The 25,292-nt window shown below is 30.3% G+C and overlaps 1 protein-coding gene across 1 annotated transcript; it reads left to right on the plus strand.

Annotated features, from left to right (window-relative positions):
* Nucleotides 1–1,267: 1,267 nt before the first annotated feature.
* Nucleotides 1,268–25,288, plus strand: LOC145335275 (uncharacterized). Its single transcript, XM_080181014.1, has 8 exons — nt 1,268–1,277; nt 1,959–3,576; nt 15,753–17,561; nt 20,171–24,481; nt 24,592–24,622; nt 24,717–24,765; nt 24,852–24,942; nt 25,157–25,288. The coding sequence occupies exons 1-8, from the start codon at nt 1,268–1,270 to the stop codon at nt 25,179–25,181; spliced, it is 7,944 nt and encodes a 2,647-aa protein (XP_080037140.1). The 3' UTR covers nt 25,182–25,288.
* The last annotated feature ends 4 nt before the right edge of the window (nt 25,289–25,292 follow it).

The raw sequence follows: 25,292 nt of genomic DNA on the forward strand, positions 1-25,292 counted from the left end.
AAAATAAAAAAGGGCTTTGTGCTTATTTTCTCAAATAAATCTAAAATAACCATCTACATTTTTTTGTGCTTTGCTACTTATGGATGTTGTCATCCTTGTTTAAAATATAAACTTTACTGCAAAGAGAATTCATATTTGCAGGGATTTATAGGGAAAAGAATATGGCTGATTAATTGATGTACATCCCCAAAGATGATAAACAAAATTAATCCTTATATAGATTATAATTAGTGGATAGAACATATGGAAACTCAACTTAATTAACCAACCAATCAAAATGCAATCAAGTTCCTAAAGCTGTTGAGCCAACAAATAAGAAAATGTTTTTTTCTTTAAACTTTGGGGACTAGTAATATAAATAACCCAATGCCCACTCCATCCATATTTGAAAATAAGTTGCACTTTGCGGCCTTTCAAATGATTTCTTCTGTTCATCATATGGTATATTATGTTGTTATTTATATAAAAACATTTGTAAACATTTAGACAAAAAGTTACTTTATGTTAAAAAGATTTGCGTGCTTCGCGCGCCAATTCACGAGTACATTTCAAACTGCTTTGACATTTATCTAGGTCTTTTTCTCAAAACTGTTTGTCTGTTTAAATGAAAAACAATATGTAAGTATATCATAAAATGTTCAGGATAAGTTTATCATTTTTTGTGTATATTCCCTTAACTAAAAGATATGTTTTTTTCCTAGCAATTAACATTAACAACCCTAATTAAAGCTCACAATTTTCTATATTCTTGACTTGATGAAGTAACACAATTCTTGTTGTCTTTAATTGATTTTAGTTTGAAGGTGGTGTAAAATTTTCTTAGTGCGCCACCCTATCAAATACTTGCAAAAACCACTTTATAAAAGAGTGACAGATTTTTAAAATGCCATTTGAAGAGGGTGGGAGATGGTGATATAACTTTTTAGCTATAATTCAATCATTCTGTCATGTCTGTCAGTCTGTAACACTATGTGATTTTCCAAATTATTTCCAAAATGAGAGTTTTTTTATCTTGCTTATTCTTTAAAGATGGGTTATCATTCTTTTGTATCATTCTCCCTCCCATGAAAAAGGAAGTAATTCTATGTGGGGGTGGGATTAGTAAATATTCTTTTGTTTTGCAAGATGCCTTTTAGCATAAGGGATGGTGGATATAGATGGGGGATAGGAATGGGGGAAGGGATGGGGGATAGGGATATGGCAAGGGATGGGGGAAGGGATGGGGGAAGGGATGGGGGAAGGGATGGGGAAAGTGATGGGGAAAGAGATGGGGGAAGGTATTGGGGAAAGGGATGGGGAAGAAGGAATAGGGATTAGAAGGCCCATAATCAAGTAATTCCACCCCCTTAAAACGCCCTTGTTTAAAATAGGTATATAAAGGGTGAGCAAAAAAATGCGTACTTTTTTAAAATTGAAATTGCGCGGCTTGTGTTAATAGTAGAAAAATGTTATGCATAGTGTTAGAACCGCTAAGAAGTCTATTTTTCGGAAATATAAGAACGATTCCTCTGCTACGTGTAGTTACGGAGCTACGTATTGAAATGTCCCAACTGATGTAAAACTTGACTTGCGAGTAAATTTTAAAATATAACTAAAAATTAGAGAAGATATTTTGCAAAAAGAGATGCCTACATCTTTTAATTTCAAATTTTGCGGCTTGTAATAATAGTAGAGAAAAGTTACGCATACCTTTAGAACCGCTATGAACTAAATTTTTTGAAAATATAAGAACGGTTCTGTGCTACAAATAATCTAGGAGCCAGATGGAAAAATGTCCCAAAATTTACTCGCAAGTTAAGTTTTAAGTCAGTTGGGACATTTTAACACGTAGCTATCCGTTCTTATATTTCAATTTAAAAAAAGTATGCATTTTTTTTTGCTCACTCTTTATAATCAATAATAGGGGGCACTTTGCTTGATATATGAAAATATTCAAAATGCCCCCCCCCCCCCCCTAGACAAAGGGCTTCGCACGCCACTGGGTTCAACCACTACTAATACAGATTCCACAACTAACAATACTGATTTGACAACTACCAATACAGATTCATCAACTATTAATACAGATACAACAACTACCAATACAGATTCAACAACTACAAATACAGATTCAACAACTACAAATACAGATTCAACAATTAAAAATACTGAATCAACCACAACTAGTACAGATTCTACAACTACCAATACAGATTCAACAACAACAAATACAGATTCAACAACTATCAATACAGTTTCAACCACTACAAATACAGATTCCACTACTACCAATACAGATTCAACAACAACCAATACAAATTCAACAACTACAAATATAGGTTCAACAACTACTAATACCGCTTCAACAACTACAAATACAGATTCAACAACTGCAATAGCAAGTACCACCACTACAACTACAACTGTGGATTTTACAACTACAAATACAGATTCTAAAACTACAAATACAGATTCTACAACAACAAATACTGATTCAACTACAAATACAGATTCAACAACTACAAATACAATTTCAACAACTACAAATACCGATTCAACAACTACAAACACAGATTCCACAACTACCAATATAGATTCCACAACTACAAATACAGATTCCACAACAACAAATACTGATTCAACAACTACAAATACAGATTCAACAATTACAAATACAGATTCAACAACTACAAATACCTATTCAACAACTACAAATACAGATTCAACAACTGACAACACTGATTCAACAACTACAAACACAGATTCCAAAACTTCCAATACAGATACAACAACAACCAATACAGATTTAACAACTACAAATACAGATTCAACAACTTTAAATACAGGTTCAACCACTACTAATACCGATTCAACTACAACAAATACAGATTCAACACCATCAAATACAGATTCAACAACTACAAATACAGAATCTGCAACATCAAATACAGATTCCACGACAACAAATACTGATTCCACAACTACAAATACAGATTCTACAACATCAAATACAGATTCAACAACTACAAACACAGAGTCCACGACCACTTCAACTACAACTGTGGATTCAACAACTACAAATACAGATTCCACAACTACAAATACAGATTTTACAACATCAAATACAGATTCAACAACTACAAATACAGATTCTACAACATCAAATACAGATTCAACAACAACCAATACAGATTTAACAACTTTAAATACAGGTTCAACCACTACGAATACTGATTCAACAACAACAAATACAGTTTCAACAATTACAAATACAGGCACAACCAGTACAAATACAGATACAACAACAACCAATACAGATTCAACAACCACAAATATAGATTCAACAACTACAAATACAGATTCAACAACTACAAATACTGATTCAACAACTACAGTTACTGAATTCACAACTACAAATACAAATACAGCTAGTATATCTACAAATTCAAATACAGTTTCAACAACAACAATTGCAGGTATATCAAGTTCAATAACAGATTCAACAGGCACAACAACAAACACAGTTAACCAGACAACAAATAATGGGTCTAGCAATACAGGTTATACATCAATTACAGATTCATCATCATCAAGCACAGGGAAATTTAATATCAACTAGTTTTTTACATAATTAAAGTTAACCTCCCCCAATATATATAAAAAACACAAATCATATTAAAATATTGGAAATGGGTAGGTATGCTAAACATTTGCAAATCATTTTTCGTTAAAATGAATGAACAACAAAATAGATGTAATCATTTCATTCTACATTTAAAGAGTCATAAATCAAAATTTATTACAATGAGTACACTTTTAGTTATCTTTAATGTTTCTTTAATTCTTTTTTTCTATTTTAGTAGACGAAAAAAAACTTTGATCTAATTAAGAGTTATCTTTCATAATTTTTTATTTTATTTCTTAATTATTTAATTAGGGTTACATAAAATTACTTAAGTATACCTACATTTTAAAGGTATCTTATCTAGTTAAAGTGACGCCCAGCAAGTTTTAAAAATTTGATATATATTTGGAATAACTTAGTTAATCAGAATTATGACAAAAATTTTGCTAAATTTGATATAAAAAGTGCCTATTTTTAAATTTGCTACAGTATAACTAAAATTCATTGACACAATTCTGTGCTAAACAAACTTTTAGATTTGTTGGCATGTCTCTTAACACAGATTGAGTTGATAAAATTAATACTTGTAAAATAAGAGATAAATTACTGCTTTTTATGCAGTTATTATCAATTTTGCTTATTGACAACTGGAAAAGTTGCAATTAAGGTTTAAAAATGTTGGACCAAATGTCTAAAAAGATAAAAAAAACCATAAACTAAGAAAAAAGTTCCAAGAAAAAAAGCAATCATTTGAAAATAAGATTACCAGTATTACAGACTGACATAACCATTCTGTAATTAATTACTAGAAATATCTCCCTGGATCTCTCTAGATGACAGGGAAAGAGAAAAGAGATTTGGGGGCAAGTGATGTGAACACGGAAAAAGGGGCAGGCAGGCATGTAGCTGGATGAACCCCACGCCTTCCTGCCCCTTTTTATCCTGTTTATTTCTTCCACCTCCCTTCTCCATTTCCCTTTCTCGTCGTCTACTTTTAAAAAGGAGGTGGGGATGAAGGGAGTGAAATATAGTATGGGAGGGGGCCATGTATTTATATTTGAACTACTCTCTGTCTGCAAAACTATATATTTTCAAAACTAACATAGCGAGTAACGGCATTTCTTGCGCAAGTCCCCAAACTCAGTCAGAAACTGCTAAATTCTTGCACATTCCCTTTAAGCCAGTCCCCAAAGTCTGAGACTCCTAAAGATTGAATATTCGATCCATTGTCCCCTCCCTTACTCCCTGATTAGTAATTCACAGTTATATTAAATATAATTTTTGTTATCAATGTTGTGCCAAAGTGCCTCAATAAAATGACCCTTAGAACAGGAGGAAACTGGTAGTGGATGTATCATTTATTAAATAATACATAGATATCCAATTAAAAATATTTTGATTGTGTAATTGTAAAACAGTAAAATATGTATAGTCTAAATATTTTATACAGTTCTTCATTGATATTACAATTATAAATGAAGATAATGAAGGAGCTTCTTTAAATCCTCAAACAATAAAATATGTATAGTCTAAATATTTTTAACATTTTTTCATTGATTTTATAATTCCCAAAGAAGACCATTAGAGCCCCATTAAATCCACAAGCAATCAATTGGGCTATGAGGTGAAAGAGCTTGCATTGATATTTCCATTTGCCTATCATAAATTGGTAGTTTAGTAATTACATAATTCATTCATACCTCTTCTAAATGCAACTAAAAGGCTTCAGTATGGAAAAAAAGCATGAGGTACACTTAAATCAGAAGAAACAAATCATGTAAAGAAGTGCCCTTCTAAGTCTTCATGCCATCCATTGCTTTAAGAGGCAAAAATGCTTTCTTGTAAGGTTTCGCATAATCATCATTTTTAGGGGAATTGGTAATCCAATTACTATTTGGTATTTGGTGAGTGTCTAGAAGTATAAGTGTACAAAAAAGGGCAGGGGGAATGAAATAGTTTTCCTTCATCAAAGATTATTTATATATGTATGATGATTTGGGGGTGTCTTTAAAAAGGGTAAGGCGGTACAAAAATTATCTCATCTGAGTAAATTATGTAGAACTTAATAAATTTTTATTGTCATAATAATAAATATGTTAAATAGAACATTGATACAGGAAAGGCATTATTTCCTAAAGGTTATATTTATGTGGCATTGCAATAAGTATATTTTTTCTGTATCAATGTCCTATTTTACAAATTCATTATTTTTTTCAATAGCTATTTATTTCATACTGGGCTCTATTTGTATAGTCTATGATGTTTTGGGGCTGCCTTTGAACAAGGGAAGGCTATACAAAATAAACCTTTGAACTGTAAATATTGAACTGCCTTCCCCTATTTGAAGTCACCCCGAAATCATCATAGAATAGACAAATAGAGCCAACTATAAAATAAAAATAGCAATTGTAAAAGTATTTCTCTACAAGATAGTATCATGTTTAAGAGGAGAAATAGGCAATGTTAAAGGGTCCCTTTTAGTGGTACATACATAGACGTCCAAGGGGGGGGTAATGGGGCGATTACCCCCCCCATATTAAATTTACCCTTACCCTGGGAGTGCCGTAGGCACCCCCAACCATTTAGGAGGGGGTATTTACCCCCCCCCCCCCAAATAAAAAATCCCTAATAAAAAATTTTTTAATACTAAATATTTAATAAAATTTAAATTACCCCCCCCAAAAATTTTACCCCAGGGGTAAATTTTGGGGGGGGTAAACTAAATTTACCCCCCCCCAACAGACTTCAGGGGGGGTAATTACCCCCCCCCCCCAATCAAATTTTACCCCCTGGGGTAAAAATTTTGGGGGGGGTAAAAAAAATATTTCGGCAAGCTTAGCGCGCCATTTTACCCCCAATCAAATACGAATTACCCCCCCCTTAAAATTTTTTAACCCCCCCCCAAAAAAAAGCTTGGATGTCTATGGGTACATATATAGAATTATCTTCTCAATCCTTGGGTAATTTAATTGCAGAACATTTATGTATGATCAGACCAGAGAAGTGTTGAATGATGCTTTCTAGAGTAACTATATGAATGTAAAAAAAATCAAACTACTATCACAATAAAAGAAATGCCTCTAGAAATATTTTTCAAATTTATTTAATCCTTTTAATCTAAACATCTATATATATATAAATAATCTTTGATGAGAGGAAAATATTTCATTCCCCTTTGCCCTTTATGTGTACACTTATATTTCTAGACCCTCACCTAATACCAAATAGTAGTTAGAGTTCCAATTCCCCATAAAATGATGATTATATGGAACCTTACAAGAAGGCATTTTTGCCTTTAAAAGCAATAGTCGGCATGAAGATTTGAAAGGGCACTTATTTACATGATTTGTTTCTTCTGATTTTAGAGTGCCTCATCCTTTTTTCCATACTGAAGACTTTTATTTGCATTCAGAAGAGGTAGGAATGAATTGTATAATTACTAATCTACCAACTTATGATGGCCAAATGGGAACAACAATGCATGCTCTTTCACCTCATAGCCAAATTGATTGCTTGTAGATTTAAAGGATGCCTGCAAGAAATACCACGCCTTAAATGCTGAAAGACTGCCACAAGTAGACCTAATACCCCAAATTTAAAGCCTTCAGCTTCAATAACAAAAAAGTTCTTGGCATTTTAAAATAGTATTTTATGTACAATGCAAATTTTGAAAGATTTCCAACGCTCATAAAAGAAAAAACAATATTGAATTATGTAGCCTAGACACAAAATTATAACCTTATCTTTGTCAGAAATTTAAATTGCTGGTAACTAATTACATTTTTACAATAAAAACACCACATTTCATAGTCAAAATCTATGAAAAAAATTGATTTAAATTGCATTTGTAAATGAAAAACATAGTGGAAACAAAGAGGAAAACTAATACAAGCTCAGCTGTGGTTGGTTGCTTAGCTGATTCAGCCTTCTGATTGGCTACAGTACACTCAGTACAACGCAAGTTAAACTTAATTTTTTTTAATGATTTTGACTATAAAATGGGTATTTTTATTGTAAAAACATAATTAGTTACTGGCAATCTAAATTTATGACAAAAATAAGCTTATAATTTTGTTTCAAAATTTCTAACATTAGCATTGAGATTCTTTCAAAACTTTCATTGTACATAAAAAGTCATTTTAAAATGCCTAGAACTTTTTTGTTATAGAAGCTGAAGGCTTCAAATTTGGGGTATTGGGTCTACTTGTGGCAGTCTTTCAGCAGTTAAAGCGTGGTATTTCTTGCAGGCTTCCTTTAATGGGGCTCTAATGGTCTTCTTAGGTTATTATAAAATCAATGAAAAACTGTATAAAATATTTAGACTATACATATTTTATTGTTTTACAATTCCACAATCAAAAGATTTATTTTGGATATCTAGATCATTAGTTACTAATTGATACACCCACCACCAGTTTCTTCCTGTTTTAAGGATACTCTTATTGAGGCACTTTGACCCAACATTAATAACAAATATTATACTGAATACAACTGTGCATTACTAATACTACATCTCTCTAAAAGTATTTGAGGGCCCCTTAAACTGTTTTTAACCTATTTTTAAAACATATATCAAAAATATACTATGACAACAGTAGAATCGGACTGCAGAGCCTAAATTTGAATTAAGTCCCCAATAAACTTTTTTGGGGGGATTTAAAAATTAATTTTTACTGATGCTCTGGTCATTTTTGACCAGAGCAAAAGGTCTTTTTTTATTGGGGTAAAATTCGTAGCTTTTACAGTGTTTTGCTTCATAAATCTTGTATTCTGGTATAGAGTAAAATTAGGCCTTTTGATTTCATCTAAATTAATTAATTAAAAAATTAATTCTTTATAATATATCAATGAATAACATTAACATGTTTGTGTTCTATCACTTATTTTAAAAACATAAAAAATGGCTGTAAAGGGTTAAATGACAACAAATGTTTATGCAATACAACAAATTTATTTTTGTCACATATACAAATGTGATATAAAATAAGATTATTCAAACTTATTTTTTCAAATAATTTTAAAAAGTATGTAACTTTTATGTGTATGGTTTTCATTCTTTTCATTTTAATTAAATAAAAATTATTTAACTACATTGGAAATAAGTCACTTTGTGAAAACACTCTTTTTTTGAATTGTAAAGATTTGAAATAAAACAAGACTTCTTATTGGTTAGACTTCAGAATTATTTGTTTTATTGTAAATGTTAGATTTTTCAATGAAATTAATTGTTTTGGAAAAAAAATTATTTCCAATGAACAGAGTAATGTTTTTTTATTGTATCAATATAAAGTGAATTATATAAAAATGTTCTGTAAGCCACAATATTACCCAAAGTAAAAAAAGAGCTTTTGCTCCGGTCAAAATGACTACAGCAACACTAAAAATTCATTTTTAAATCCCCCAAAAAAAGTTTATTGGGGACTTAATTCATATTTGGGCTCTGCAGTCTGATTCTATAGGTGTCCTAGTATATTTTTGACCCCCCATTCAAAAATAGTTTAAAAACAGTTTAAGTTGTGTTTCCAAAATACATTATTCCTCACTAGTTCTGATTGCCTGTTATGTTAATTGCACTAAAATAAGCTGAAAAATATCTTTTTAGTCATTTGGTCCAACATTTTAAAACCTTAATTGCAACTTTTTCAGTTGTCAAATAGCAAAATTGATAACAACAGTATAAAAAGCAGAAATTTATCTCTATTTTTAAAGTGTTTGAGTAGCTAATCCCAAATGTAACAGTGATTTAGAAAGGGTTAATATAAGCAGCATTGAAAAGCAATTTTATTGTTTTGCCTCCTGATTTAATTTTTATGAGAAAAAAAATTTAAAAAATTTATTTAGACTATTTCTCTTAAATTTTTTTTGTCAATAAATAAAAGGGAAAAATTTAAGATTACTACTCAAAACAAAAAATCAAGAAAACTGCTGTTGTAGAAACCATTGGGTATAATACAGGCCTTCTTTTACGATATTGAAATAATGTGATAACATTAAATCTTGCATAGGAGATAGTTTTTTAGCGATTCTTTATTGTGCTAAGTATTATCTGTCAAATTTGTCAGAGTTATCAAATTATGAAAGATTGAGTTGAAGATTAAATTAAATTTTATTTTTTTTCACATACAATATGTACTTAAACAAGAGAATTGCAAATACCATTAAAGTATTTATCTTTAATCCCTTTTTATTTCCAGTTCATTTGAAATAAGAAGTTGTTAACTCTGAAATCAGCTGTTAAGTCAAATTAAGTTTGAAAAGTTTTTTTTAGTCATAAAATTCTTTTGAAAAATTAAAATCTTAATCAATTTAAATTTTTAAGATAACTTAATTTTATATTTAAAGTTGAAAAGCTTTATTTCTAACATATATAAATGTAAAAAAAATATGATTACTGTAATAATCATGAAGAAATATCAAATATTATGTCAAATGTATTCGCTATATTTTTTCAGGTTCAAATTCTTTTTATAAAATATATCCCTGTTATGCTAAAATTTATAATTTAAGCATAAATCTGTAGATATTTGTATTGTATATAGGTTCTGTAAAATCTTTTTTTTTATTTTTCTTCCCAAAAATGAGAAAATTATGTTTTAAACAAGGATGACAACATCCATAAAAGCGAAGCACTGATACGGTAGGACAAACGGACATTAACACTTGTATAGTGTTAGAACTTAATTATCATAATATAAATTTATAAGAGTCAAAGCAAAATTGTAAGTAAATTTGTTCAAAAACTGCTTGATACAGGATAATTTTTATGGACATACTTACATTTTTAGAACTTCATTATAGAGTTGCTTTGCTTATTACATTATACTTTGTTGTCCCAGGAATCAATATACCAAAAATCAGATCAATCCGATGATTAGATCACATAAAAATTTGTTGTTAAAAAAGTAAAAAAAATCAACATGTTTAAAATGGACGTACAGACATTTGCTACGCTTTCTAAATCGTACCTAAATATTAAAGGAATCACCATGCAAAATTTGAAATCAATAGGACAATTCTAACATGCCTAAATTAACGGAAAAAGCTATCCGTTACAGACGTACGGACTGACGTACGGACGGACGGACGTACGGACGTACGGACAGACCGACCCTAATTATAGAAAAGCTTCGCTTTTAAAAACATCTATTTGGGCTATAAGTCTATAAGCAAAGTAAAAATATTAAAATCTATCTCCTATATATCTAATAAAGGAAACTGAATATAAATTGAACTATTGAATAGCCATTTTATTGCTGCTCGATTTTTAATTTTCATCCTAAATCAAGAAAATTATTTTTTAAACAATGTTTCCTTAAAGGGCGAATATAGTTTCAATATGATATGAGCTTATATGAAAGGTGCCATTACATACTTTTAAAATATCTATGTTAAATTTTAAAAATCAAAAAAATCCTTAAGTAGATTTTGCAATTTTTGCTTTTACTTCAACATATGATAAATGAGAAAGTCAACAAAATCGTTTATTTTACCCCTTTACAAGACTTTTTTTGACTAGTTTTCTTAAGTTTAATTGATTATTACATTGGCATGCATCTTAATTGATAATTAAAGTGTTTATTTTTTTTATATTATATACTATTTTATTAATTTTTTAAAAAGCATAAAATAATTTGCGTCAATTTGCGTCCGGAGTAAGTACTAGGGTAAATAATACGTTTTAAAGTTTTTTTCTGTATAAAGATCAATGATTAATTCTTGATGATATAATTACCCTAGTACGCATTTTTCAACACACACACACAAACGCCCCGATCGCCAGATTTTCTCCAGAAAAAAATATAAGAAAAAAAACACTATTCACCTATTATTTTTGTCCTCTTTAAATTAATTATAACAATTACCATATAATTTTCATACTTACATGAAATAAAATTTCTCCTGTAAAGGTTTTTTTTAAAAAATAAAATTCATATACTTTACACTTTGTTGGGGAATATTGTCAAGGAAGAAACAATCCACAATACAAAAAAATAGATTGATAACTGGTTTCCACTTTTATTACAACTATCATTTAACGAAAGCTTTTTAATTCAACCTTAAACCGAAGCCTTGTGTGATGCTAGGGTGTTTGGAGTTCTTAGGGAACCACACTTATTACATAAATTTATCCTGAGAATGTTCAGGTTTTAAGCTATAACAGACTTATACATTTGGATATGTCAATATCTTAAAGTTACTTATAATCTATGGAATTGCACGGTTTTTTTGAGCCCATATTATATTCAACCTATATTCGCCCTTCAAGCACCATGTTTTTATACGAATATTGGTGCTAAAAAGAAAATCTATTAATTTTTCTATAAAAAAACTTATGGGATTTTAAAAATGGCCATTATGAACAAAAATAGTAAGATCTTTAATTTGACACCTTACTTTTTTAATTCTGTCAGGTAATTATTGAAAAAATCAATTTTTTTAAACCCACCAGAATAAAAACTTTGAACTTAATTATATCATTACCCAGGCATAAGAAATAGGAGTTATATATACTTTTAGAATGAGAAAAATATATTACAAATCCATTCTAAGCAAAATTGAAATAAAAAGTTTACAAAATAATAAATAAACTACAATAAAAGGAATTATATGAAAATATTATATTATATTATACAGGCAACCATCTTATTTCTTGTTTTGAGAATAAAAATGGGAAGGGGGTAAAGAGGGGATGAAGAAAGTGTTGCCTGTTAGGCCATTCTTAATTTTTTTCAATTTTGCTTACAATGGATTCATAATATTTTTCTGATTCTAAAGGTATATATGTACCCATATTTTTTATGCCTGTGTAATGATATAATTAAGTTCAAAGTTCTTATTCTCGTGTGTGTCAAATTAAAGATCTTACTATTTTTGTTCATAATGGCCATTTTTAAGAAAAATTTTAGGACAAAATAAACTTTTTGGGAGGAATATTTTCCACCCCTCCCAATTTTTTCTGGGGGGGGGGGGTCATCAACTCCATAAAACATCCCCCCAAACCTTACTCTAAGGTTGTGTGAAAGAATTTTTCAAATCGGACCATAAACAAGACCTTGGGTTTTATTGGGGGAATACACCCCCCCCCCAAAAAAAAAGGTAACTTCTCAGAGGTTATTTAAATATAATAATAATATCCTTTTTTATTGTGTTGGACAATAATTAACGCACTTAATTAGTTTACACTTTTATCAGACTGTTTATAAAGAAATATCTATTATTTACAAAGAAGGTGTCTTAACTTTTTTGCTTTTTATTTAGAATAGCTAGTTGATGTTTTTAGTAAGTAATAGATGTAAAATGGTCCATAGAATTTAGATATGCAATCAGATTTTTTGTAAACCTCTTATTTTTGAAGTAATTTAAGTTTTTTTTAAAAATAATTAAGTCAGTTTTAAGGTACTAAAACACAACAAAATAAAAGAAGAAAATTGCCAGTATGAACAAAAATTGTAAGATCTTTTATTTGACACCTTACTTTTTAAATTCTGTTGAGTAATTATTAAAATAATCTATTTTTTTAACCTTGGTTTAATCAAAACTTTAAAGGGCGAATATAGGTTCGATATGATATGAGCTTATATCAAAGGTGCCATTACATACTTTTAGAATATCTATGCCAAATTTAAAAATTCAAAAAAATCCTTAAGTAGATTTTGCAATTTTCTGTTTCAATTGAACATATAATTAATGAGATTGCTGACAAAATCGTTTATTTTAGCCCTTTACAAGACTTTTTTTTGACTATTTTGTTTAAGTTTGATTGACTATTACATTGGCACGCACCTTAAAAGATAATTTAAATGTTTATTATTTTAGATTATATACTAGTTTATTTAATTTTTTAAAAAGCATAAAAATAATTTGCGTAGAAGGGCGTCAGGAGTATTGACAGGGTAAATAATACGTCTTAAAGTTTATTTTCTGTACAGAGATCTTTGATTAATTCATGATGATATAAACAACCCTTGTGTACGCATTTTCAACACACACACACACGGCCACAAAAAAACAGGGATTTGAAATCATTCTTCCTCCAAGAAAATTATCGATTATTTTTTTTTACTTTTTACATTATTTGATGTTTTTTTAACTTTTAAATAATTTACTTTATGAAGGTAGAAGGAGGGTATATTTACCTCTGATTAATTGGTTTCCACGTTATAACGACTATCATTTAACGAAAGCTTTTTAATTCAACCTTGCCACGAAGCCTTGTGTGATTCTAGGGTGTTTGAGTTCTTAGGGAACCACACTAATTACAAAATATTTTCTTCGAGATTGACGGGTTTTAAGCTATAAACAGACTTATACAATTGAATATGTCAATATTTTTAAGTTATTTATAATCTATGGAATTGCACCTTTGATATAAGCTCATATCATATCGAACCTATATTTGCCCTTTAAACTTAAATATTTTCTCACACAGACATAAAAAATATGGGTTCATATATACCTTTAGAATCAGAAAAATATCATGAAACCATTCTAAGCAAAATTGAAAAAGTAAAAACTTTAAAAAATAAAAATGGCCTAACATATTATATTTTTACAGGCAACATTTAATTGTAACTATTAAACTAGCCAATAAAGTCATAAATAAACACATATTTTTTATGCCTGTGTGAGAAAATATTTAGGTTTAAAGTTTTGATTAAACCGGGGTTAAAAAATAGATTTTTTCAATAATTACTCAACAGAATTTAAAAAGTAAGGTGTCAAATTAAATTTCTTACAATTTTTGTTCATACTGGCAATTTTCTTCTTTTATTTTGTTGCGTTTTAGTACCTTAAAACGGACTTAATTATTTTTTTTTTTAAACTTAAATTACTTCAAAAATAAGAGGTCTACAAAAAAAACCAATTGCATATTTAAATTCTATGGACCATTTTACATCTATTACTTACTAAAAACACCTACTAGCTATTCTAAATAAAAAGCAATAAAGTTAAGACGCCTTCTTTGTAATTAAAGGTGGGCGATAAATGGGCCATCTAAAGTTACTTGGATACAGAATGCTTTCAGTTCTATATGTTCTTTCCTTATAGTTTTTTCCATTGTAATAAAGTTAAAAATAATCCACAAAAAATGCAACTTATAACTATAATTAATTTATGAAATACTTTTTTTATTAAATTCACGTTATCCTTATACTAAAGTAACAGGAGTAACATGTTTGTGTGTCTGTGTGTTTGTATGTTTGTGAGTTTGTGTGTTTGTTTGTAATAAAGGATCTCGCTAACCACTGAGCCGATCGGGTTCTCCTTAACAGGGTAGATTCTCATAGGTCCCAGGAAGGTTTCTAACTATTTTTTGGGGGGGTGGGACACCCCAAACAACCCCCCCCCAAAAAAAAAAACTTTCGCCCCTCCAAAAATTTTTTTCTTACTTTTTCTTTTAAAATCTAAAATAAGAAATTGGGTTATCAAATTCGACTCTCCCCTCCTCAAGTGCCTAGAGGACTCTAGGGGCGTAGTCGCTAGTTTTACATAATCAAATACTTAGCTAAGAGAGATTTTGAAATATTCCTATTTTTTATTTTAAGTTGATGTAATAAGAAAGGTTTGGTACACTTATTCTTGACAGAGATAAGTTAGGAATAGCCTAACATTAATATGACAGGTTTAGGTATTCCTAATCTTGACAAAGATAAGTTAAGGCTAGTCTTAAATTGATATGAGAGGTTTATGTAAGGCTAAAATATACCTATCAAAATCTTTACTTAAGCTTGACATTACTAAATTTAAGGGTAGCCTATCTCCCCTAAACTAAAGTAAAGCTAAAGATACCCTTATTTTTAAGGGGTCCCTAAACAACCGATTGTGATTTGGACTAATAAAAATTAATTTTTCCTTCAGTCTGTAAAATCCTCTACCCTCATAAAAAGCTATATAAATGTTCCATCTCTTAAAATTATAATTAAAATCAAACAGTATATACTGCAGAGTTTCTTTACAAAGTTTTCATATGAATGTATATTTCAATGAAAGTTTTTTTCAAGTTTTCACCATAACAAATATACAATGAGTCTCTTTTCTTGTTACATTATTATTTCAGCGATTTAATCCTAGGGAGTTAGAAATTAGAATTTGGATTTTTAGTTTGTCTCCAAATATAAGCAAACACATTATTAAAATTTCTGTGTGTAGATAACTCGACCACAGATACCGACTCAACAAGCACAAACACAGGTATCACCAATAACAACATAGATTCAACAACAACTACAGAATCAACCACTACAAATACAGGTATGATTAATACAGATTCAACAACCACTATTGGTGATTCAACTACAACAACAAATGCAGATTCAACAACTATACCCCAAGGAACAACCTCTGGTAATACAGGTGTACAAAGTTCAAATACAGATTCAACAACCACAAACACAGGTAGCACAAGTACTAAAGTAGATTCAACGACAACAAATACAGAATCAACCACAATAAGTACAGGTATAATTATTACAGATTCAACAACCACAAGTGATGAATCAACTACAACAACAACAAATGTAGATTCAACAACTTTAATTCATAGCACAACAACTGCTAATACAGGTGTACCAAGTTCAAATACAGATTCAACAACAAATACAGGTTCTACAACTACAAATATAGATTCAACTACACATTTAGATTCAACAACTATCAACACAGGTACAACAACATTTACTAGTGCAAGTTCAACAAACATAAACACAAGCTCAACAGACATAATTACAACAAATTCAGATTCTTCAACTTCAAATACAGGTATAACAAATGCAATTACAGATTCAACAACAAGTAATGCTGATTCATCCTCATCTACAATTACAGATTCAGCAACCACAAACACAGAATCAACAACTACAAATACAGGTTCAACCAGTACAAATACAGATTCAATTTCTACAAATACAGAAATTACAACTGCTAATTCAGGTACAACAACAACAATGGATACAAGTAGCACAACAACAAATACAGATTCAACAGCTATGAACCCAGGTAGTACAACAGTAAAAACAGATTCAACAACTTCAAATATAGACACATCAACCACAAATACAGATACTGTTTCCACTATTGCAGGTACAACAGATATAACAACTACAAACCAAGGTACAATCACTATTAATGTATATTCTACATCACCAAGCACAATGATAGATAGCACAACATCAGACATAGATTCAACAGCTACAAATACAGGTACTACAATGAACACAGAATCAACAACTTTTAATACTAATACAAATACAACCAGTGCAAGTATAATATCAACAAAAAATACAGATTCAACAACTACCAATATAGGTTCAACCACTACTTATACAGATTCAGCAACTACCAATACAGGTTCCACTACACTCAATACAGGTTCAACAACAACAACAATTGCAGGTTTTACAACAATATTAACAGGTAGTACTGAATTAACAGAATTAACAACCACAAATACAGATTCAACTACTTCAACTTTGGATTCAACTAGCACATCTACAAATACTGAGTCAATGACTACTAATACAGGTTCTATTTCACTAAATAAAGATTCTACAACTACCAATACAGGTTCAACCACTACTTATACAGATTCAACAACTACCAATACAGGTTCCACTACACTCAATACAGGTTCAACAACAACAACAATTGCAGGTTTTACAACAATATTAACAGGTAGTACTAAATCAACAGAATTAACAACCACAAATACAGATCCAACTACTTCAACTTTGGATTCAACTAGCACATCTACAAATAATGAGTCAATGACTACAGATATAGGTACAACAAATACAGATTTAGAAGGAAGTACAGCTAGTGTTACACTTCTGTCTACTTCTACTGATTTATCGTATACCATTACAGCTGAGACAACACCAAATACAGAATCAACAACTGCCAACACAGCATCAACAACAACTGGCACCACTTCAAATACAGATTCTACAACATCTTTAAGGTAGATATATTTTTACTATCATTTTAATTTGATTTTAAAACTTACATTTATGAGCTATATTTATTCACAATAGTTGGACAATTCATTATTATCAAAAGATGTTTTCTATGAACAAATGTAAATTATATCAACAATTGTATATTTTCTTTGTAAGATTTTAGAATAACCTAAATAGGATTTAATAAATTTTAAAACAAGTTCTTTAGTGATGAAATAGACATAATAATATAGTCTTACAATTTTGTGAGACAAATTTTCATTTTACTTTCAAAATTTCTTTTAAAAATTATATAGTCAAAAATTTTATATGGGTACAATAATATTTATGTATCTTTTGTCATGTAAATAAAAATATTAACCTAAACTGCGAACCAAAAAAATAGGCAAATCTGAATTTTCAGAATAGCAGCTTTATTATTCATTTAGGATGATTTTACTGTAAATATGAAAAGTAGATGCATATTTTGGTTACATGTTTCCACCGTTAATTTTTTATTAATTCGCACCAATGATGCACAAGATTTCAAAAACAGCATTATGAAGAAAAACTGCTAAAACCAAAAAGATATGCAAATCCAAAACAAATCAACAGAAAAGTGATTTTTTTTCACTTTTCTTCTCTTTTAAAGATTGATACTGATAAATCAATGATTTTTAAAGGGATTTATGCATTAGTTATTGTGAAATATAGTATTAGGTAGAAATTAATGATTTTTTTAAATAAGAAATATTAGAAAAAAAGAAATTCGACCCCTGTCACTTTAGAGGACAGTTGCTGACCTCCAGTCTTACAGAAGAAGCTAAATACATGTTAAAGATAAAAATTACCCTAAAAAGTATACAAAAATGTTTTGTGATGTGTTAAAAAATCCATTTTAAAATCTTGATTTTAAGGATGATGGCCTTTAAGATGCTCCTACAGGTATTGATGGTGAGCCAAATGTTATCAAAGTGCATGCTCATGATGACAACTTATATATTGAACTATGGTCCAGTTTTTGTATTCATAGCAACCTCCAGTCAAGCAGTATCAAAAAGGAAAAAATTTGCATTTTGATTACTCCAATTACTGTGGTTTTTAGAAGATGTTTATATTTCTTGTTGGCAGGCTTCATTGGAGATTGCTATGAATACAAAAATTGGACCATAGTTCAATATATAAGTTGTCATCATGAGCATGCACTTTGATTACATTTGGCTCACCATTTGCACAAGTAGGAGCATTTTTAACCCATTAGTGACGAGCGCCACTTTTATGGACGTATCAAGCTGAAAATTTCAGGGAAGCTTTATTATGGTAAAAACAGAATTCCAATTTTTTTTTTGCTCTAGTGGTGTCCACAGGAAAGTTGCAAATACACCTGGCTCGGCGCAAGTAAAGAAACTTTTAAAATTAAAAATGTAATTTTTGAATGTCCAAAGTGAGTTGTAGAGTAGCTAATACTATGATACGATCCGCAATTGAAAACTACATAACCTCATGTAATTGATAGAGCTACAAGTAAGATAGGAAACGATTTATATCACATTTAAGATTTTGGCTATAGGTACCACCCCTTTTCGGGTAATAAAACTCATTTTTGTTGTTGTAAAAAAGATCTATTAGTAAAACCAGGTAATAAAATTCTCGGACTTTTCCCCCATATGCCGAGCCGGGCATATATAGAACTTAAAAAAACGATAAAAAAATCATATAAAAGATAATAATTTGAATAAAACGAATTCACAAATGGATGTAGTTGGCAATAAACTTTAAATTTCACGAAAAAAATCAGGAACTTTACTTCAGAAACAAAAAATTTAGAAGGGGTATTTTAAAATCACCTCGTTTTTCTTGATTTTCCAATTTTGTTGAGCTATACCAGCAAACGGAAGTAAGCAAAACTGCCTGCTCCAGGGGAAAATGAAAACTAGAGTAATAGAGGGGGGATTCATACTGTCGAATGATGCAATTAAAAAACTAGGAACCAGTTTTTTTTGATTTTCTGTAACCGGGCGATAAAAACCGGTTCGTCACTAATGGGTTAGGGCCACCATCCTCAAAATCAAGATTTTAAAATAGATTTTTTTAAAACATCACAAAACATTTTTGTATACTTTTTAGGGTAATTTTTATCTTTAACATGTATTTAGCTTCATCCATAAGACTGGAGGTCAGCAGCTGTCCTCTAAAGTGATAGGGGTAGAATTTCTTTTTTCTAATATTTCTTATTCAGAAAAATCATTTTTTTCTACCTTATACTATATTTCATAATAATTAATGCATAAATCCCTTAAAAAATTGTTAATTTATCAGAACTAATCTTTTAAAGAGGAGTAAAGTGCAAAAAACATCGCTTTTTTATTGATTTTATTTGGATTTGCATATCTTTTAGGTTCATCAATTCCCTCCAATGCTGTTTTTGAGATCTTGTGCTTCATTGGTGCTGATTAATTAAAAAATTAACAGTGGAAACTTGTAACTAAAAGATGCATCTAAATTTCATATTTACAGTAAAATTATCGAAAATGAATAATAAAGCTGCTATTCTGAAAATTCAGATTTGCCTATTTTTTTGGTTCACAGTTTAAATTGATATCTCTGATTTGATTTTTATATTACATGTTAGTACTTCAACTACAGATTCCACAACTACAGATACAGATTCCACAACTACCAATACAGATGCATCAACTACAAATACAGATTCAACAACTACCAATACAGATTCAACTACAACTAATACAGATTCAACAACTACAAATACAGATTTAACAACTACAAATTCGGATCCAACAACTTCAAATACAGATTCTACAACTACAAATACAGATTTAACAACTACTAATACAGATTCAACAACTACTATTACAGTTTCAACAACTACAAATAAAGATCCAACAACTACAAATACAGACCCCACAACAACTAATACAGATTCAACAACCACCAATACAGATACAACAACTACAAATACAGATCCAACAACTTCTAATACAGATCCCACAACAACTACTACAGATACAACAACTACAAATACAGATTCAACAACTACCGATACAGATTCCACAACTACAAATACAGATCCAACAACTTCTAATACAGATCCCACAACAACTAATACAGATTCAACAACAACCAATACAGATACAACAACTACAAATACAGATTCAACAACTACCAATACAGATTCCACAACTACCAATACAACAACTACAAATACAGATCAAACAACTTCTAATACAGATCCCACAACAACTAATACAGATTCAACAACCACCAATACAGATACAACAACTACAAATACAGATTCAACAACTACCAATACAGATTCCACAAATACCAATACGGATTCCACAAGTACAAATACAGATTCCACAACTACCAATACAGATACAACAACTACAAATACAGATCGAACAACTTCTAATACAGATCCCACAACAACTAATACAGATTCAACAACCACCAATACAGATACAACAACTACAAATACAGATTCAACAACTACCAATACATATTCCACAACTACCAATACAGATTTTACAACTTCCAATACAGATTCCACAACAACTAATACAGATTCAACAACCACCAATACAGATACAACAACTACAAATACAGATTCCACAACTACCAATACTGATTCCACAACTACCAATACAGATTCAACAACTACAAACACAACCCCAAGCGAATGCTCAGGATGTCCATATAGTGCCAGTTATTTATGTTCATTATGGTGTCTGATCCAGAATCTTAAAAATAGTATCATAAGTTGGTCAGCCAGTGGAAGAGCATTAACTACACCTTCTCAATTTAATGTTATGAGCTCCACTGAACAAAATATTATTTTGGGTTTAATCGACTCCTATGCTCTTATTAAAGGTTGTTGTAATGGCACAGTTTGTAGTGAGGATGAAATAAATGCTCAAACAATTCAACTAAATTCAGTTTATACTGAATTATTAGTATTAGTATACAGTGGAACTGCTATGACAACAGCATTCAGTAATAATTATGATTATTATTTCACTCAGATTGATTTGCTGCAGTCTAATTGTGCTGTATCTACTACAACCTTAACTTTAACTGTCACTTCAAGCTCTGCTACCACTAGTACAAATACAGCATCAACAAATAGAAGTACAGATTCTACAACTTCAAATATAGATACGACTACTGGCAATACAGCAACCACAACTACAAATACAGCTACAACCAATTTGAATACAGATACAACTACTACAAATACAGATTCAACAACTTCAAAAACAGACTTAACAACTACAATTACAGATTCAACAACTACAAATACAGGTACAACCACTGCTAATACAGATTCAACAACTTCAAATACAGACTCAACCACTAATAATACAGATTTTACAAATACAAATACAGATTCAACAACTACAAATACAGATTCAACACCTGCAAATACAGATTCAACAACTTCATATACAGATTCACCACCTTCAAATACAGGTTCAACCACTGTTAATACAGGTAGCACAACTACAAATACAGATTCAACTACTACAATTACAGTTAGCACTACTGTATATTCAGATTCATCTACTCCAAATACAGCTAGTACAACTACAAATACAGATACAACTAATACAAATACAAGTTCAACAATTGCAAATACAGATTCAACAGCTACAAATACAGATTCTACAACTACAAATACAGATTCTACAACATCAAATACAGATTCAACAACTACAAATACAGATTCTTCAACATCAAATACAGATTCAACTACTGCAAATACAGATTCAACAACTACAATAGCAAGTACCACCACTACAAATACAACTACAAATACAGATACAACTAATACAAATACAAGTTCAACAACTGCAAATACAGATTTAACAACTACAAATACAGATTCTACAACTACAAATACAGATTCCACAACTACAAATGCAGATTCAACAATTACCAATACAGATTCAACAACTACCATTACCGATTCAACAACTACCAATACAGATTCAACAACTACAAATACAGAATCAACAATTACAGATACAGATTCAACAACTACAAATACAGATTCAACAACTACCAATACCACTACCAATACAGATTCAACAACTACAAATACAGAAACAACAATTACAGATACAGATTCATCTACTGTAAATACAGCTAGCACAACTACAAATACAGACTCAACTACTGCAACTACAGTCTTAACAATCACAAATAATGATTCTACCACTACTAATGCAGATTCAACAACTACTATAACAGACTCAACAACTACAAATACAGATTCAACAACTACCAATACAGATTCAACAATTTCTAATACAAACTCAACAACTACAAATACAGATTCAACAACTACAAATGCAGATTCAACAACTACCAATACAGATTCAACAAATACCAATACCGATTCAACAACTACCAATACAGATTCAACAACTACAAATACAGAATCAACAATTACAGATACAGATTCAACAACTACAAATACAGATTCAACAACTACCAATACCTCTACCAATACAGATTCAACAACTACAAATACAGAATCAACAATTACTGATACAGATTCATCTACTGTAAATACAGCTAGCACAACTAGAAATACAGACTCAACTACTGCAACTACAGACTCAAAAATCACAAATAATGATTCTACCACAACTAATGCAGATTCAACAACTACTATAACAGACTCAACAACTACAAATACAGATTCAACAACCACCAATACAGATTCAACAATTACTAATACAGACTCAACAACTACAAATACAGATTCAACAACTACAAATATAGATTCAACAACCACAAATACAGGTTCAACCACTACTAATACAGATTCAACTACAACTAATATAGATAATACAACTACAAATACAGATTCAACAACTACAAATACAGATTCAACAACTACAAATACAGATTCAACAACTACAAATACAGATTCAACTACTGCAAATACAGTTTTAACAACTACAAATACAGATTCAACTACTTCAAATACAGATTCAACAACTACAAATACAGACTCCACAACATCAAATACAGATTCAACTACTTCAAACACTGCAACGACAAGTACAGCCACTACAAATACAGCTACATCAGAAATATCTACAACAAATACAGGTTCCACTTCTACTACAACTACCTCACAGTGCTCAAGTTGTCCATACAGTGTAAGTGTTCTTTGCCAGCTATGGTGTACACTTCAAATACTGGAAGCTAAAATAACAAGTTGGATTAGTAGTGGCAGAGCAATTCTAACAACTCCAGCACAATTCTATGACATGACAACAACTGAACAAAATACAATTCTAGCTCTTATAAATTCCCACAAACTTTTGCATGCTTGCTGTAGTGGGTCTACATGTGATTTGGCAGGCATATTACAAGTAAAACTAGAACTTGATACTTACACGGCTGAATTAGAAGCATTTATTGCTTCTGGTGGGGCTTTGACTACAGCTTTTAAGGACTCTCAAGGCTATTTCTTTTATGAAATTGATACACTTGAATCAAACTGTAATGTTACAACTATTGCAGATTCAACAACAACATACACTAGCCCAATGACTTCCGACACTAATCCAACAACTACAAATACTAATCCAACAACTACAAACACTAATCCAACAACCATAAACACTAATCCAACAAGTGCAAACACTAATACTTCAACTATAAACACTAATCCTACAACAACAAACACTAATCCAACAACTACAAACACTGATCCTTCAACTTCAAATACTGGCACACCTTCCACAATTGAAGATACAACAACACATGATTGCATTCACACAACAGAAATGACAACAGAAGAAGCTACAACACACAAATGTGAAGAAAACACTACTGAGGACCCATCTTCATCCCTGCTATCCACATTAATTTCAACTTTATCATCATTGATTTCTACTACTGGAAGGTACTTTTTTAACATGCAAATTTTATTAACTTATATATTAATTAATTTTAAAGATATAGATCTCTTCTATTGAATTATATTATCAGAAATAATTTTAAAATGATATTTAGTGGTTCTGGAGCTAACTGTCATCTAACACAGGTTTTATTTCTTATCAATAGCATTATTAAAAATTTATGAATATATATTTGATACCAAGCATTAGAAATATGAAAATTTGATTATTTTTGTATAGACTTCAATTCAAACTCTGACTACATACATGCAGTTGAAGAATGTTACAGGTTATTATCATACATAATAATAAAGCAGATACAAATAATGAGATATGAATTTATTTTTTACTATGGTTGATAATTTTTTTACTTAGCCTTTGAAGTAACTCAACAAATGGACAGGGAATGGAAGAACATGTATGACTTTTTGTATGCCACTTGTGAAACTAGAACATTTAATGTCAGGTGAGAATATTTGAATCATCTCACAATTTGTTGTTCTGTCGTTTATGAATACTCTACAGGTGTTTTTATTTATAATTATGAATCCTTAGAGATCACCTAGATTCCAAGTTCTTAACTAATGATAAAAATTTAAATCACTTTTTAAAATTTAATTTATATGAAGTGACATTATAGATTTATGAAATTGAAAATACTAATTTGGCATTTTTTTCAGAATTGAGTTCTTTGTGGACTTTTAGACAAGAAGATTAGATGAATAGAACAAAAAAAATACAAAAAAAGTACAATATAACAGAGTCTCATTAAAAAAGCTGTTTATTTCTTGTGAATAAATGGTGCCCCACAAGAGT

Source organism: Acartia tonsa, chromosome 13, assembly GCF_053477335.1.
Source record: "Acartia tonsa isolate MP-2025a chromosome 13, ASM5347733v1, whole genome shotgun sequence".
Taxonomy (NCBI): Eukaryota; Metazoa; Arthropoda; class Copepoda; order Calanoida; family Acartiidae; genus Acartia; species Acartia tonsa.